Below are 15,359 nucleotides of genomic sequence, written 5' to 3'. Positions count from 1 at the left end.
ATTGTTGCATACAGGAAATGCTGCACATTCAAAATGGTAACCTATTAAATCAGTTCAAACTGTTTACTACAAACATGCAAAAAACTATGTGCATGAACAGCATGAGACTATTTTTATGATTGCTTCTGCTCGTGTTTACCAAAGGCACTGATCACACACTTAAGAACACACACTTATGTAATTACTGTAATTAAGTAACAATATGACCTGGAAAATATTCAAGACGGTGTGACATAATTATTATTATATATTTTTTTATCAGTACATCAAGATGTGTTTTTCCCCCACAGTTTATATCATAGGAATCTAATAATAATTAGACGTTTTACTTTATAAAAGAAGGAGACATAAATCATTTTATTCATCTTTAGCTGAAATTATTAATGTTAAATGTTGGGGTCCAAGTTCCATTATAACAGCTATAGAATGGAAACAGGGGAGTTTGTAAAACCTACATGGCTACCAGTCATTGTACCAGTTTCATGCTACTTAAACACAGTGAAATGGTATATACAGCTGTCAGTGACTGTATTTATTACATAGCTAACTAGATTTACACTCAGCACAATAGTGTGCAAAGTGCTTTTTATTTGAATTTAACAGACCTAACATGGGCTAACTTAGTTAAAAGTGCATTACTCTATATTAGGGTATATAGAACTATGAATTACATTCACAGTAAGCCATTGAAGATATACAATTTGAGCAGTTGGTAAGCTAAATTGCATGAATTTGTATAGTCTATATAGTCTGATTCCTGCTTTTGTCTTGGGTTACCTGGCAGACAGTGGGAACATTAAAAGAATGATGATCCCTGTATCAAGTTCTACATCCTGCTCTTTTATTGACTGAACCAGTGAAGTGACATCAGCAAACAGGATGCAGTTGCATAAGTTCTAGCTTAACATGTCAAATGGGTAAAGGGATGTCATTTTAAACCAGGATTCTACAAGTTAGGGGCCTGTACTTGAACAGGTGTTTGTGGCAATTAATCTGTTGAGTGCACACACTTAAACGCTTGGTATCAAAGCAGTCTGCTTGCTTTTTATGTACACAGTCTCAGATACTACAAGTCAGTGCTGTTTTTGTCTATGGGTCAGACAGAGAGCTAGCAGGAGTATGTGTGCACGCTTTAGTCCATGACTGCTGAATTCGAAGAACAGCTTTGCCACGTAATGCCTGTCGCTATGACAACAATTCTTAGCTCCCTGTCATCAGCCTCCAAGGAATTAAAGTCTCAAAACATGCAGCAACGTTTTAGATACGATGTCCTCCTGCATGCTAATCATGTGGCCCTGTTAAACTAATACATAAATCTCTTAATAAAGATCTATCCATGTGGGATTTAAGAAAATAGTAAATAAATTATTGGGGGTTTTTTTTTCTTTTTTTTTTTTTTATACCTTACAGTACAACAGAGCTTGGATGGAGGCTCAGCAACAAATGGGATGTCATTGTTTTGCAAACAATATATTGTCTTATAGATCATATATCATAAGCCAGCAATATGACCATAGCCAAAGCTCTAAGTTGTGATGATTATTCAGCCCAGTAATCGATGGTTATGAGCAATGTGAAATTCTTTATGGATAGAATAGGATGAGAGTTAACCACCACTTTAGGAAATAATGTATTTCAGGACTGTGTATTTTATGTATTTCAGGCTAAATTGCTGTAGTCTGTACTCTTAAGGCTGTTTATTTCATGATGGATGTAAGTGTGATTGCTCTTTTCCTCTTTACAATGTGGTATTTGTTCGCTATTTCTCTTTCTTTGGCATTGATTAAGTGAGAGGCTTCAGAGCAGGCGTTCGTAATTGTATATATTAAAAGAAGGTCACTTGTAGGTATATTCTCTTAGTGTTAAAATGTTTCCTGTATTTTCTGCTACAAGTCAGCCTCAGTAGTTAGCTGGGGACCCGTTGAAAATGCAAAAGCAGCAGACTAATATTAGCCATGTCCTTTGGCTCCATTTGATGGCCATGGAGCTAATTTTAGAAACAAATCTGATGCAAGCTTCATTAGCCACAACTCCCCAGTAAACACAGACAGCTGGAAGTTGCTGAGATGTTACATAAACACTAGATATATAATTCTTCCCTCTGTGACCTTTCATTCAGAAATGCGTGTGTGTCAGCACATTGTTTTTGTTGCTAACCTAACACTTGAAGCAGTTTGTAAAGTAACTGGTGTTTTTATCCAGATATCAATCAGTTGCCAGGCATTTCAATTCCTGTTTAATGTAGAATAAAAAACATGCTACTAATTGTAAACAATTGATTTATTTTTATGCTTTTTGACCACGACTCAAAAGTGTTGCAAATCCTGACATTTTTTTTTTTTTCTGTACACTGTTTCACTAGCTGAATGATTTAAGACCAAATGTAGTCACTGCTGTGTGTGACTGTGTGTCTCAAATGCCACCCTGTGGATCTGGAGACTTTGCTATGAACAATGAATAAGGGAAAATCTCTCTATGACTCAATAATTTACCATAATAAGTAAAGAAATAAAATAAGCAAAACAACAAGTCTTTTCCAGAGGTTATAGCTGTGTTCAGACTGGGTCAGCCATGGCAACTCCAGCCAAGTCACCCACAAACACCATGTCTACAATGCCTTGTAACAATAAGACATGCTGAGGTGACTATGGGGTGGAAAAGGCAATATTACAAGCCTGAGTGCATCAAAATGTTGATGAGGATCTGGATACATAGAATCTGCTTGTTAAATGTCTACACAAATCAGATTTTTTAGCCTGTCTCGCCTAAAATTAGATCAGCAGCTATATCTATGCTTGATAGAAGATAAATTTAAAATCTTGGCCCCAACAGAGATGCCTTTATTCAGCAGTGTCCATGGATTCCCATGCATTAAAAAAGTTTGTTGTTTACAGGGTGCCAAACTTGGCTGTGTGCATCCATTGTGCTGTCTAGAGTCATGAGGGTCCATTGCAAATATTGATTAGTTGAATCAAGTGTTATTGTAGTGTGGAGAAGAAAACCTTAAGTCAACTCATATTTTGTATTCCTCTGTTCCCGTTATATTATTTTTGTATTCTTCTGTTGCCGGGAATAGCTTAGAGTTGTGTTTTGTCATTGTTCTTTAACATTGCACAATCCAGGCTACCTCATATATTTCATAAGACTTTGCTGTTCCAATTACACAGTATACTAAAAAAAAACAACACTTACATGGGTACGGGCAATGGGACAGTATTTCCTGGCCAAATTCTATGGTGAATAAAACAACTTAAATTGCCATGCATAATTGAGGAAAAAAAAACAATTTGTCTTAAAACAAATTATAAACTTTGTCTTTCTTCTTCTTTCGGCTTCTCCCACTTCTGGTCAACTTATGGTCGCCATGGCGGATCGTCTGTCTCTATTCCTCCCTGTCCTCTACACCAGCTCTCACCAACTAACTGCTTGTCTTCCCTCACCACATCCATATCCACATCTATCCCTTGGCCTTCCTCTTTTTTTCTCCTTTCCAGTGGCTCTATCCTCAGCATTCTTCTACCGATATACCCCATGTCCCTCCTCTGCACATGTCCAAACCATCTCAATCTCACCTCCTTCACTTTGTCTTCAAAATGTCCTACATGCGCTGTTCCTCTAATAAACTCATATCTAATCCTGTCCACCCTCGTTACTACCCAAAAAATCTCTATATCTTCAGCTTTGCTCCCTCCAGCTCCTTTCCACCTGCTGTCTTTTATTCAATGCCACTGTCTCTAAACCATTTTGTACCGATTGGCCAGACAGAGGGACCAAGCAGGGATGGATGTGTTGCAGGTAAGAGCAATAAAGGATGGAGATGAAAATGTGTTGACTAGTAAGGAGAGTGTGTTGAGATGATGGAGGGAGTATTTTGAGCAGCTGATGAACAAGGAAAATGAGAAGGAGAGAAGGTTGGATGATGTGGAGTTAGTGAAGCAGGAAGTGGATAGGATTAGTAAGGAGAAAATTGAGAGCAGTGATTAAGAGGATGAAGAGTGGAAAGTCAGTTGGACCAGATGACATACCGGTAGAAGCATGGAGATGTTTAGGAGAGATGGCAGTGGAGTTTTTATCCAGATTGTTTAACAAGATTCAGGAAGGTGAGAGGATGCCTGAGGAATGGAGAAGGAGTGTGCTGGTACCGATCTTTAAGCATAAGGGAGATGTGCAGACCTGCAGTAGCTACAGGGGAATTAAGTTGATCAGTCACACCATGAAGTTATGGGAAAGAGTAGTGGAAGCCAGGCTGAGAGAAGAGGTGACCATCTGTGAGCAACAGTATGGTTTCATGCCGAGGAAGAGCACCACAGATGCCTTATTTGCTTTGAGAATGTTGTTGGAGAAGTATAGAGAAGGACAGAAGGATCGGACCTGAGCCCTGTACTGTTTGCAGTGGAGATGGACAGGTTGACCGACGAGGTCAGACACGAGTCTCTCTGGACTATGATGTTTGCGGATGATATTGTGATTTGGGGTGAGAGTAGTGAGCAGGTTGAGAAGAGCCTGGAGAGGTGGAGGTATGCGCTGGAGAGAAGGGGAATGAAAGTCAGTAGGAGTAAGACAGAGTACATGTGCGTAAATGAGAGGGAGGGCAGTGGAGGGGTGCGGTTGCAGGGAGAAGAGGTGGAGAAGGTGAAGGAGTTCGGGTACCTGGGGTCAACAGTGCAAAGTAATGGAGAGTGTGTTAGAGAAGTGAAGAAAAGAGTGCAGTCAGGGTGGAGTGGGTGGAGAAAAGTGATAGCAGGAGTGATTTGTGATAGTAGGGTATCTGCAAGAATGAAAGGGAAAGTTTATCGGTCTGTGGTGAGACCTGCGATGTTGAATAGATTAGAGACAGTGGCATTGAGTAAAAGGCAGGAGGTGGAGCTGGAGGTAGCAGAGCTGAAGATGTTGAGGTTTTCGTTGGGAGTGACGAGGATGGACAGGATTAAAAATGAGTTTATTAGAGGGACAGCGCATGTTGGACGTTTTGGTGACAAGGTGAGGGAGGCGAGATTGAGATGGTTTGGACATGTGCAGAGGAGGGACATGACTTATATTGGTAGGGGAATGCTGAGGATGGAGCCACCAGGAAGGAGAAAAAGAGGAAGACCAAGGAGGAGGTTCATGGATGTGGTGAGGGAAGACATGAAGGTAGCTGGTGTTAAAGAGGCAGATGTAGAGGACAGGGTGGTATGGAGACTGATAAACCGCTGTGGCGACCCCTAATGGGAGCAGCCGAAAGAAGAAGAAGAAGACTGTCTCTAAACCATACAACATCTCGGGTCTCACCACAGTCCTATAAACCCTTCTATAACAAATCACTCCTGCTGTCACTCCTGCTGTCACTCTTTTCCACCCACTCCACCCTGCTTGCACTCTTTTCTTCACTTCTCTAACACACTTTTCATTACTTTGCACTGCTGACTCCAGGTACCTGAATTTCTCCACCGTCTCCACCTCTTCTCCCTGCAAACCGCAAAGTTTAAACTATGAACTTAAATATACAGTGGTGTGAAAAAGTGTTGGCCTTATTCTTTTGCATGTTTGTCACACTTTAATGTTCCAGATCATCAAATTAATTTAAATATTAGTAAAAGATAACACAATCCAAAACTACATGGCATTTTGTGAAAAAGTGTTAAAACTGTGGTTTATCACACCTGAGTTGAATTTCTCTAGCCACACCCAGGCCTGATTACTGCCACACCTGTTCGCAATCAAGAAATCTCTTAAATAGGACTTGCCTGACAAAGAGAAGTAGACCAAAAGATCCTCAAAAGCTAGACATCATGCCGAGATCCAAAGAAATTCAGAAACAAATGAGAAAGAAAGTACAGTGGAACCCGGTTATCTCGACAACCCTATTCCCCAAGTCGACGTTTTTGAAGTGGAACCGCCAAATTCTCGCTTTTTCTAAGCAATTTTTATCGGTTATGTTGACTTTTTTTATGTCGCCGAACCCTGATATCTCGAGCACAAGGGGGGAAAAATTTGCCATTTAACGTCGGTTATATCGGTGCAGCTGCAGAAGAACTCGCGAAAGTGGCGGAAAAATCAAGTCTTACAGCTGCTGCAGGTGTTGTATTGTATACTGGTGAATCTCTGCTGTTAGTTAGTGCACATATGCCTTTTGTTGTTCAATGTTATGCGATGAACGGGAGGCGAAAGCCGCGCTTGGCGGCGCGGAACGTGGGATGAGCAGCAAAATCATAGAATGAACACCGGCAGGATCGGGGAGAGTGTGGAAGTTTAAATAGGAGCTGGTGATGATGATAAACGAGCACCATATGTGCGCGATTGAAGCCGGGAGCTTCAGAGAAAGCGGCCGAGAAAGCACCTGACACGCTGAAGGGGGCCGAAGGGGGCGTGGCAGGTGGATTCCTGACAGATAAACATGTACTGTATGTATTTTTATAGCATGCCTTCATCAAACAAATCGCGGCAACGCTGTTGTGTAAAAAAAACCTTTAAAAACACGTGCATGCACATTCTCATTTATTAACGCACATCATGTACATAAAGACACATTTTCGTTTATCTCGATCATCGGTTACCTCGATGCTTTTTGGCGACCCCCTAGGACATCGACATAACCGGGTTCCACTGTAATTGAGATCTATCAGTCTTGAAAAGGTTACAAAGCCATTTCTAAATCTTTGGGACTCCAGCGAACCACAGTGAGAGCCATTATTCACAAATGGCAAAAACATGGAACAGTGGAGAACCTTCCCATGGGTAGCCGGCCAACCAAAATAACTCAAGAGCACAGCGACAACTCATCCAAGAGTTCACAAAAGACCCCACAACAACATCCAAAGAACTGCAGGCCTCACTTGCCTCAGTTAAGGTCAGTGTTTATGACTCTATCATAAGAAAGAGACTCGGCAAAAATGGTCTGCATGGCAGAGTTCCAAGACGAAAACCGCTGCTGAGCAAAAAGAACATAAAGACTTGTCTCAGTTTTGCCAAAAAAAAATCTTGATGATCCCCAAGACTTTTGGGAAAATACTCTGTGGCTGATTAGACACGAGTTAACCTTTTTGGAAGGTGTGTGTCCCATTACATCTGGTGTAAAAGTACCACCGCATTTCAGAAAAAGAACATACCAACAGTAAAAGATGGTGGTGGTAGTGTAATGGTTTGGGGCTGTTTTGCTGCTTCAGGACCTGAAAGACTTGCTGTGATAAATGGAACCATTACTTCTCCTGTTTACCAAAAAATTAAGGAGAATGTCTGGCCATCTGTTCATGACCTCAAGCTGAAGTTAGCTTAGGTTCTGCAGCAGGACAATGATCCAAAACACACCAGCAAGTCCACCGCTGAATGGCTGAAGAAAAACAAATTGAAGACTTTGGAGTGGCCCAGTCAAAGTCCTGACCTGAATCCTATTGAGATGCTGTGGCATGACCTTAAAAAGGCGGGTCATGCTCAAAATCCCTCCAATGTGGCTGAATTACAACAATTCTGCATAGATGAGTGGACCAAAATTCCTCCACAGCGCTGTAACAGACTCACTGCAAGTTATCGCAAACGCTTGATTGCAGTTGTTGCTGCTAAGGGTGGCCCAACCGGTTAGGTAAGGGGGGCAAACACTTTTTCACACAGGGCCATGTAGTTTTGGATTTTGTTTTCCCTCAATAATAAAAACCTTCATATAAAAACTGCAATTTGTGTTCACTTGTGTTATCTTTTACTAATATTTAAATTAGTTTGATGATCTGAAACATTAAAGTGTGACAAACATGCAGTAAAATAAGAAATCACTTTTCACACTACTGTATAAAAAAGGTTCCAGGGACATGACTCAAAGATCATTGTGGCAAGGTTGTAGCTTTGTGATTAAGGCGGTGGACTTTGGATCTAAAAGTTGTGAGTTAAAATCCCAGCCAAACCCAGCTTCCACTTCTGGGCCCCTGAGCAAGGCCCTTAAGCTAATAGCTCCCCAGTTTTATGAATGAAGCAATGCAAGTCGCTCTGGATAAGGGCGTCTACCAAATGCTATTACTGTAATATAAATATGCTGATGGCATCCTTAATTATGTTTTTTTCTTCCACTGTTTATTGGAGGCATATTTAATGAAAAAAAGCAAAAATGAATGTCATATTTTACATCCATGTAGAAATAGTACTCTAAAATTATTATTTCTCTTGTTTACTGTCTCTGTTTCAGAATATGGATGGATTCAATATCTGTAAAATATGGATTTGATTATTAAGCAACCCCAGAGTTGTATCTAAATGGCTTAAAAGAAGGGGAAAGAAAGAATCAGATTCTCAGTATATCTAACACCATGCCTTGAAGTAAATGTCAATATGATCTGCCTCACTGCATGATGGCACCTTAAATGACCAAGACTGACCTGATGAGATTTTGACCAAGTTATTACAGAAGGTATCATTGGCTCTCAGCTGTGTCACCTGAGCCATGCGGAAGTGTTTCACATCCACTCCTCCACCCAAATCCATCCATCCACAGGCTATACATCATCAGCAACTATCCCCACAATCCACACCTACTCACAATTTTCCTCCAGAGAAGCTGAACCAGTGTGTGAGCATTGCACTGAGTCACAGAATGGCTAGTAAAAATGTGAAAAAGCACCACTCATCCTATTCCTCAACTTCAGTGCCAGTCTCTGGCCCAGGAACTCCTTCTCGAGGCTCCCAACAACCTCATGGCTCAACTCAGCCATTAGAGCTTGGTCAAACATCTGTAGTTACCTTCAGCTACATTGAGAAGGCAAAAGTCAAGCAACTGGAGAGTCCACACAATGTCTTGAGGGTGCAAAGAGAAACTGCTCAGCCACATAAGAATGATCTGGATTTTGCTGTCTCCTCAGGCTCCATCAGCAATAATAGTCCTTTTCACCAGCAGGCGGGCTCACCCGCTCTCAACCGAATCACTGTGGACTGTGGAGTCACAGTGGGTCGAGCAGCCACTCAAAGGGCCCTAGAGGATTTTGGGTCACCCCAACTAAGGTCCAAATTTGCCCATGGGTCAGACTGGAGTCCAAAGCCGAAACACAACCAGCAAGTGCAATGTCAGTCGTGGGCAGGATCTCCTGGACAAGACAATAATTCACACAACCATGAAAAAGACAGACCGAGTGCACCATATAGCCCATCACAAATCCCAGTTTCAAACTGTTTGTCATCCCACACGGAACACTCCAACCTCTCATTAGAGCAAAACTCCATTCCCAAGGTACAGCAAGATCAAAACTTACACCAGCTATCTCATGAAGGCACATCCAGTGGGGTGGATGGCACTCTCTCAGGTCAGAAGGGCAATTTGTTGATCACTAACGCACATTCTGAAGGTCTAAACCAGCTCAGTGGCAGCAATACCACCTCAGCATTAAACAGTCCAGAGGTAGCACGTAAGCTTGCAGAGGAAGCCACCAAAATCTCTGTTATTTTTGATGATCTCAGAAAGTCACCTGCCCGCAATGCTTTTGGAGTCCAGAGTGAGCTAGGCAGCCCCAAACAATTTCAAAACTGCCCCTCCGAAAATCGGAGCCCACTAATGAAAATGAACATCCCTTTACATGGGATGCATTCTGATCTTCCCCTAACAAATGGGGCGACCTCTTGCTCATCTACAACAGAGTCCTTAGCCAGTCATAGCCTTGAAAGGGGTGAGCAAACCTTCTATAGCTCAATACCCATAGCACAGTACCCTGACCCCCAGCTTTACCCTCTCATGCAGTGCGTCCATGGCTATCTAAAGGGGTGAAGGACTCACCCTTGCGGGATCCTCGTGTGCTTTGGGGAGACTTGTCAAGCACAGACAGTCCCACACTGCATAGAAGAAGGCTTCCACAGTACACAGGTGAAGTCTGGTACCATCATGATGCCTGGGACCTCTACCCACATGGGCACAGGGAGATCAGGGATCAGCCTGTGTCTGACAGTGTGGAAATCTCCCGGAGACTTCTAATTGGGGAACATATTGAAGAAGCACCAGTTAGTTGGACCTTTATGCAGAGGTGGCGTGAGCAGGGAGAAAATGAACTGCAAATTATTAACCCAGTCCAGAAATTAGGGGACAGCATGTCAGGAGAAGTGGAGGACCAAGGTGTTGAAAAAGGCACAAGGGAACTGCTGACAGGGCATGAGACAGGGACTTCGAAACAGGAACAAAAGCAGGCAGAATGGAGACGAAGACAAGCTTTGCTACTTGGTCCTGTTGTACTAGATGAAGAGAATGAGGAAAGAGCAGAGGTGGAGCAGAATGGCGTACCAACTTCATCTCCAAGCTCCAGTGGTGTCACAGGGAGTTTGGGAGATCATGAGTGTCTCTCACCTGAATCCAGCAATAACAGTAACCAGACCGAACATGCCAGCTCAGGTATCCAGGTGAGTTAAACCTAAAGAAAAAAATATTTGAGACTTAGATTGTTAGATGGTGAATAGGTTCTACATTTCTAAACAGCACAAGAGAAAAGCATCTGTTGTAGGATTCCACATAGAACTGATGAGTAACCAAAGAAAGTTTTAGTGAATTTTCTTTTCCATTTTACTCTCTATGTGTAGGTCCAGCTGAACCAATTTTGTTTTTTATATATATTTTTTATAATTGTTTGAATATTATAGTATTTTGATGTTTGAATGGATTTAAATGTATAATATCTCATGTCATAGTTTCCCACACATCGCAAAAAAATCAGGAAGGGTCAGGTTTAGTTGCTTTACTGACTATCTCCTGATACTGATTCCACTTAAATATATTTATTTTTCCTGTCCTTAATTTTTTAATTAAATTCTTATGTAGTTTTATACCAAATCAATTTCAATTATGATTTCTGTTATTCCTTTTTTTTTTTTTTTTACAAAAGCTATTTGCCCAGCTTTATTTCTATGATTAAATAATATTTATTAAACCTGCAGTGTAGCATACAATTCTCAGACACTTATCTGATCTTTTAATCAAAGCACTATTGGAATGCTTTCCACACTGTTGTTTTTACAATACAAAAAGCATTGTATTGTGCTACTAGCAATGTTAAATTGATTTATTTTATCTTAATATGTACTATTGCTGATAGTGAGAAATGTCTATTACTTTGTGGAAGTTGGGATAATGGGATGATAAACTATGCATTTTAATAAATATCTATGTGAAGCAGGGAGTTCATGATTAGAACAAAAGCAGGATTTCTGAACATGACCTATGTGTGTCACAGTCTGATAGTGGCTCAGCTGTACTGGGGCCATCTCTGCACTCCCAGAAGATTGCTCGAGCCAAGTGGGAGTTCTTATTTGGAACCACAACAGATACCGTCTCCAGTGAACAAGAAAAGAGTGAGTCAGCTGTCCATTTCTTTTTTTCATTTTGGTCACATCATCAATCTCCATTCAAGTCACTTCAGATAAGCACAAAGAAAGCAGTACCAAAAATGCATTTGTTATCATTTCTAAAATCAATTGCAAGTATGTTTATTTAAATAGCTAAGAAATCATCAGCAAAATCTTTTAAACCATGGAGTTTAAATTTTGTTTGTGTTATGATGAATTTACATCTGTACTGTTAGTAGCTAGCATTTTATTATCTCAGCTTGTTGGACTTTTGAGTAGAAGATTGTGAATTCAAATTCCAGCACCAGCAAGCTGTCTCTGTTGGGCCCTTGAACAAGGCCCTTAACCTTTTACTTCAGTTATTGTAAGTCGCCCTGGATAAGGGCATCTGCCCAAATGCCATAAATGTAAATACTAAAGCACACAGTTACTTATTTAATTGAATTATTAAATACAGTCGAACCCACTTATCTTGACGTCAGTTAACTCGCCAACCCTATTAAGTCGACGTTTTTGAAGTGGAACCGCCAAATTCTCGCTTTGTCTTAGCATTTTTTAAACGGTTATGTCGATTCCTTTATGTCGCCGAACCCTAATATCTCGAGCACAAGGGGGGGCAAATTTGCCACTTAACGTCGGTTATGTCAGGAATCACACTGCCACGCCCCCTTCGGCGGCGTGGCTCCAGGAGCGCATCACTTGATATTACTGCTTCGCTACAAGTATTGGTGGATTATCTCCTGAGTATTCTCAATAAACTTTGTTTGCGTTTATTTCAGCTTCCGCCTCCTTATCCGCATTACAGGTTATCTCGATCCGCATGACCAATCAATCAAATTGCGGCAAAGCTGTTGTGTAAAAAACCTCCAAAAACACGTGCATGCACATTCTCATTTAATAACGCAGATCATGTACATAAATAAATTTCAAGCACGTTAATATATTGGCGACATATTGGTTTTCATTTATCTCGATCATCGGTTATCTCGGCGCTTTTTGGCGACCCCCTAGGCCCGCGACATAACCGGGTTCCACTGTAGTAATGATATTAAATCACCCGTGGTAAGATTTCATAGTGTTCAAGAGGTAAACTGGCTACAGTTACCCACATTATAATTTGACAATTAACTATATATTCTACATTTGCAGCTAATAGACTAAATTAAATGTCAAGTGTGTTAGTATTATAAATTAATTACAACAACAGTGAATTTGTAAGCAGTATTTTCAGAGGCATTTACATTTTGCAAGATTCCTCAGATTTTATAATGCTTGAGGAACAAAAATAATGTTACTATCTGATAATAACAGGTTCAATTTGTGGCATGTACACGTGCAATGCAATTATCTGCTAAAATAGTCTGCAATGTCATTACAAGCTTGTAGACCATAGTTTAGCTTCTAGTGGAGAATAAAAGGTATTTAAAAGTAGGTGATTTATTTTACTTGAGCTACTTGAAATTATTAACTATGCATCTATAGGATACCAGAATTTTTAAAATGTATTAACACCATTCTTTTGCTTGCATACCCCCAGAGCTGTGCACTGCACCCCCTAGCTGCCTCTCCACCCCAACTCCACCCAATTACCTACCACTACAGGAAGCTGCTCTCCGTGCCAATCATGACGTGCAGCGAGTTGAGGTGGAGCTTGTGACCCCTCCACCTGCTGCTCCAGGCACCTCCCCAAAAACAGGCATAATTCGTCGGACATTGAAGTACTCCGAGACAGATCTAGACGCAGTCCCCTTGCGGTGTTATTGGGAGACTGACATTGACGAGGTATTACTGGCTGACAAGGATGACTCTGACTCAGCTTTCGGGAGCAACCGTAGCGTGATGGGCACCTCCGGTACAGGGAGCAGTCCACTGGGAGAAACAGCATACAAGGGAACAGATGGAGAGGAGGAGGACGTGGTGGAAGAGGAGAAGGAGGATGTGGCCAGCTGGGCGAGTGTTCGCTCACAGTGTGATATGAGGAGGCAACAGGCCAGTCAAAAGCAGGATGAGGAAGAGATACTTAGCATGCTGTTCAAGAGGTGTCGCTAAAATTTCTCTGTTACTTGAGCATGCATGAACATGACCACAACAAGTACCGCATTCATTTAATTAATGAAACATTGATAAAAAAAAATCAACATATAAACATTTTTTTCCTTTATTGCCATTTATTGTCTTTTCTTTCTAGGCCCTGTTTAAATAACGGTCACTCAGCTCTGAAATCACCTGTTCTTGTAAAAGGTCCCCCCCAAACTTCGGGTGACCACATGGACACCTTTAGTCACCATTTTGAGAGCATCCTGGAGTCTCAGCGAGCAAAAGGCACCTCCTACAACAGCCTGGAGAGCCTGGAGCTCATGACTTCCAGTTCTCAGACCAGGCTGACATTTGACCTCCCAACCCTGACCCCACAGGTGAAGGCTCAGATGTATCACAGTGCACGGCAGATCGTGGAGCTGAGCTTTGCCCCCCTTGCACATGCCGAGATGCCCAGTGTGTCTGAGTCGGTTCTGACCATTACAGGGGACACGGATGCAACAAGGGCACCGTCTAGCGAACGGCTCAGCAGTGGCTCGGACGACAGATCAGCTGGACACAGCTGGACCAGTGACAATTTGTTTATACTGCCTAGGTAAGAAAGAAGTGACAAATCACTGTTTACATTAAATTCTAAAAACCATACCTAATAAGACACATAGCAGTCCTGCAAAACTCTACATATTTTCTATTACATGCAGTGCCTGTCAAAAAGTTTGCAAACACCTAGTCTTTAATCTTTTTACAGACTCTTGCATGTTTCTTTTGTTTATACAGTATGCAACCATCTAGATAATTTAACAGTATGAAGACTTACAATTATATCAATGTGCAGATTTTTTTTTTATTGAAATATCCTCCCTATGCATGAACAAAGTATTTACACACTCTTGGCATCCGGACAGTTAGTTTCTTAAAACTTTCATATAAAACACTGCCGTCCCGCTTATAAAACTTGCCGAAGGTGTTCTTCACTACTTGGATATTTTTTATCTGACCTTGTGATCCAGTTCATGTCAGAGCAGTTCAATAGGTTTGGTGACTGGTCATTTCATGATAGGTTATAAAATATTATTATACAAACCTTGACAACACCCATGCATTCCAGAATGCCCGTTGGAAAAAACAACATGGTGTTGAAATAACAAACACACACACACATCACTTCAGTTTTATTGTCATTTTATTGTATTTATCCTGTATGTGGTGATGCAGTATGATAAACAAACCACCAGAGATCAGTACTAGTCTGTTCAATTCGTACTGATACTGAGCTGGTGCTAAAATTGTTCTGGGCTAGTGTCCATTTTAGAAAGCACAATTTAGATTTTCTTAGTTTAAAAAACGTTTTGTGGTTATGATGAATTATTTTCTGTATGGTAATTTGTTATTAAGGCTTCTGAGGTAACTTGTGACAGTAATATGTTGTGGGATAAGTACCGGCCATGTGGATGCAAACTCTGTGAAACAGGCATGAAGCATGCACACTTGAGCAATGCAGAAATGAGGGGCCTAGTCACTGAGACGGGCTTTGATTTTACACTCTGTGTAAGTGTGTGAGTGTGTGAGTGTTTGAGTGTTTGAGTGTTTGAGTGTGTGTGTGTGTGTGTGTGTGTGTGTGTGTGTGTGTGTGTGTGTGTGTGTGTGTGTGTCTGATAGAGTTTTTACCCAGGTGTGTATGAATGTAAGAGGTTAATGTGCTGGTGTATAAACAGAAAGGTTATGTCTTTGATAAAGCAGCTGCATATCCTGTATGTGTACTAAAATGTTGGAATCAGAAACACTGGACATAAAGTCCTGCCTAATTGTAAAATGAATGCTTGTGTCCAAGACTAATTTGCAAAATTCTACAACCTTAAATTCCCTTTAGAGAAGTTTGTGGATTAGTGTTTTGCTCAGTGGTATGGATGTTTTTATAGGCTGTAATATTCTAGATTAACCAGAAGGTGGGAGCAAAATGCATTTTTTTTCCCCCTTCATGCGGTATTTGGAGTAAGTGTGTGAATTCCAGAGATAAAAGAAAAGTAGGTAGTCATGTCAGG

The 15,359-nt window shown here is 41.1% G+C and overlaps 1 protein-coding gene across 1 annotated transcript in view; it reads left to right on the top strand.

Moving 5' to 3' along the window:
* The window catches only part of LOC124389323 (PH and SEC7 domain-containing protein 1-like), a 56,787-nt gene that overhangs the window by 5,847 nt on the left and 35,581 nt on the right, over positions 1-15,359 (top strand). The window contains exons 2-5 of the mRNA XM_046854688.1: positions 8,153-10,341; positions 11,169-11,286; positions 12,818-13,319; positions 13,469-13,912. Coding sequence (XP_046710644.1) covers positions 9,964-10,341; positions 11,169-11,286; positions 12,818-13,319; positions 13,469-13,912 — 1,442 coding nt within the window. The 5' untranslated portion in view covers positions 8,153-9,963. The remainder of the gene's footprint in view (positions 1-8,152; positions 10,342-11,168; positions 11,287-12,817; positions 13,320-13,468; positions 13,913-15,359) is intronic.

This window comes from Silurus meridionalis, chromosome 7 (genome assembly GCF_014805685.1).
Source record: "Silurus meridionalis isolate SWU-2019-XX chromosome 7, ASM1480568v1, whole genome shotgun sequence".
Lineage (NCBI taxonomy): Eukaryota > Metazoa > Chordata > Actinopteri > Siluriformes > Siluridae > Silurus > Silurus meridionalis.
This window is presented reverse-complemented; position numbering and strand designations above follow the sequence as displayed.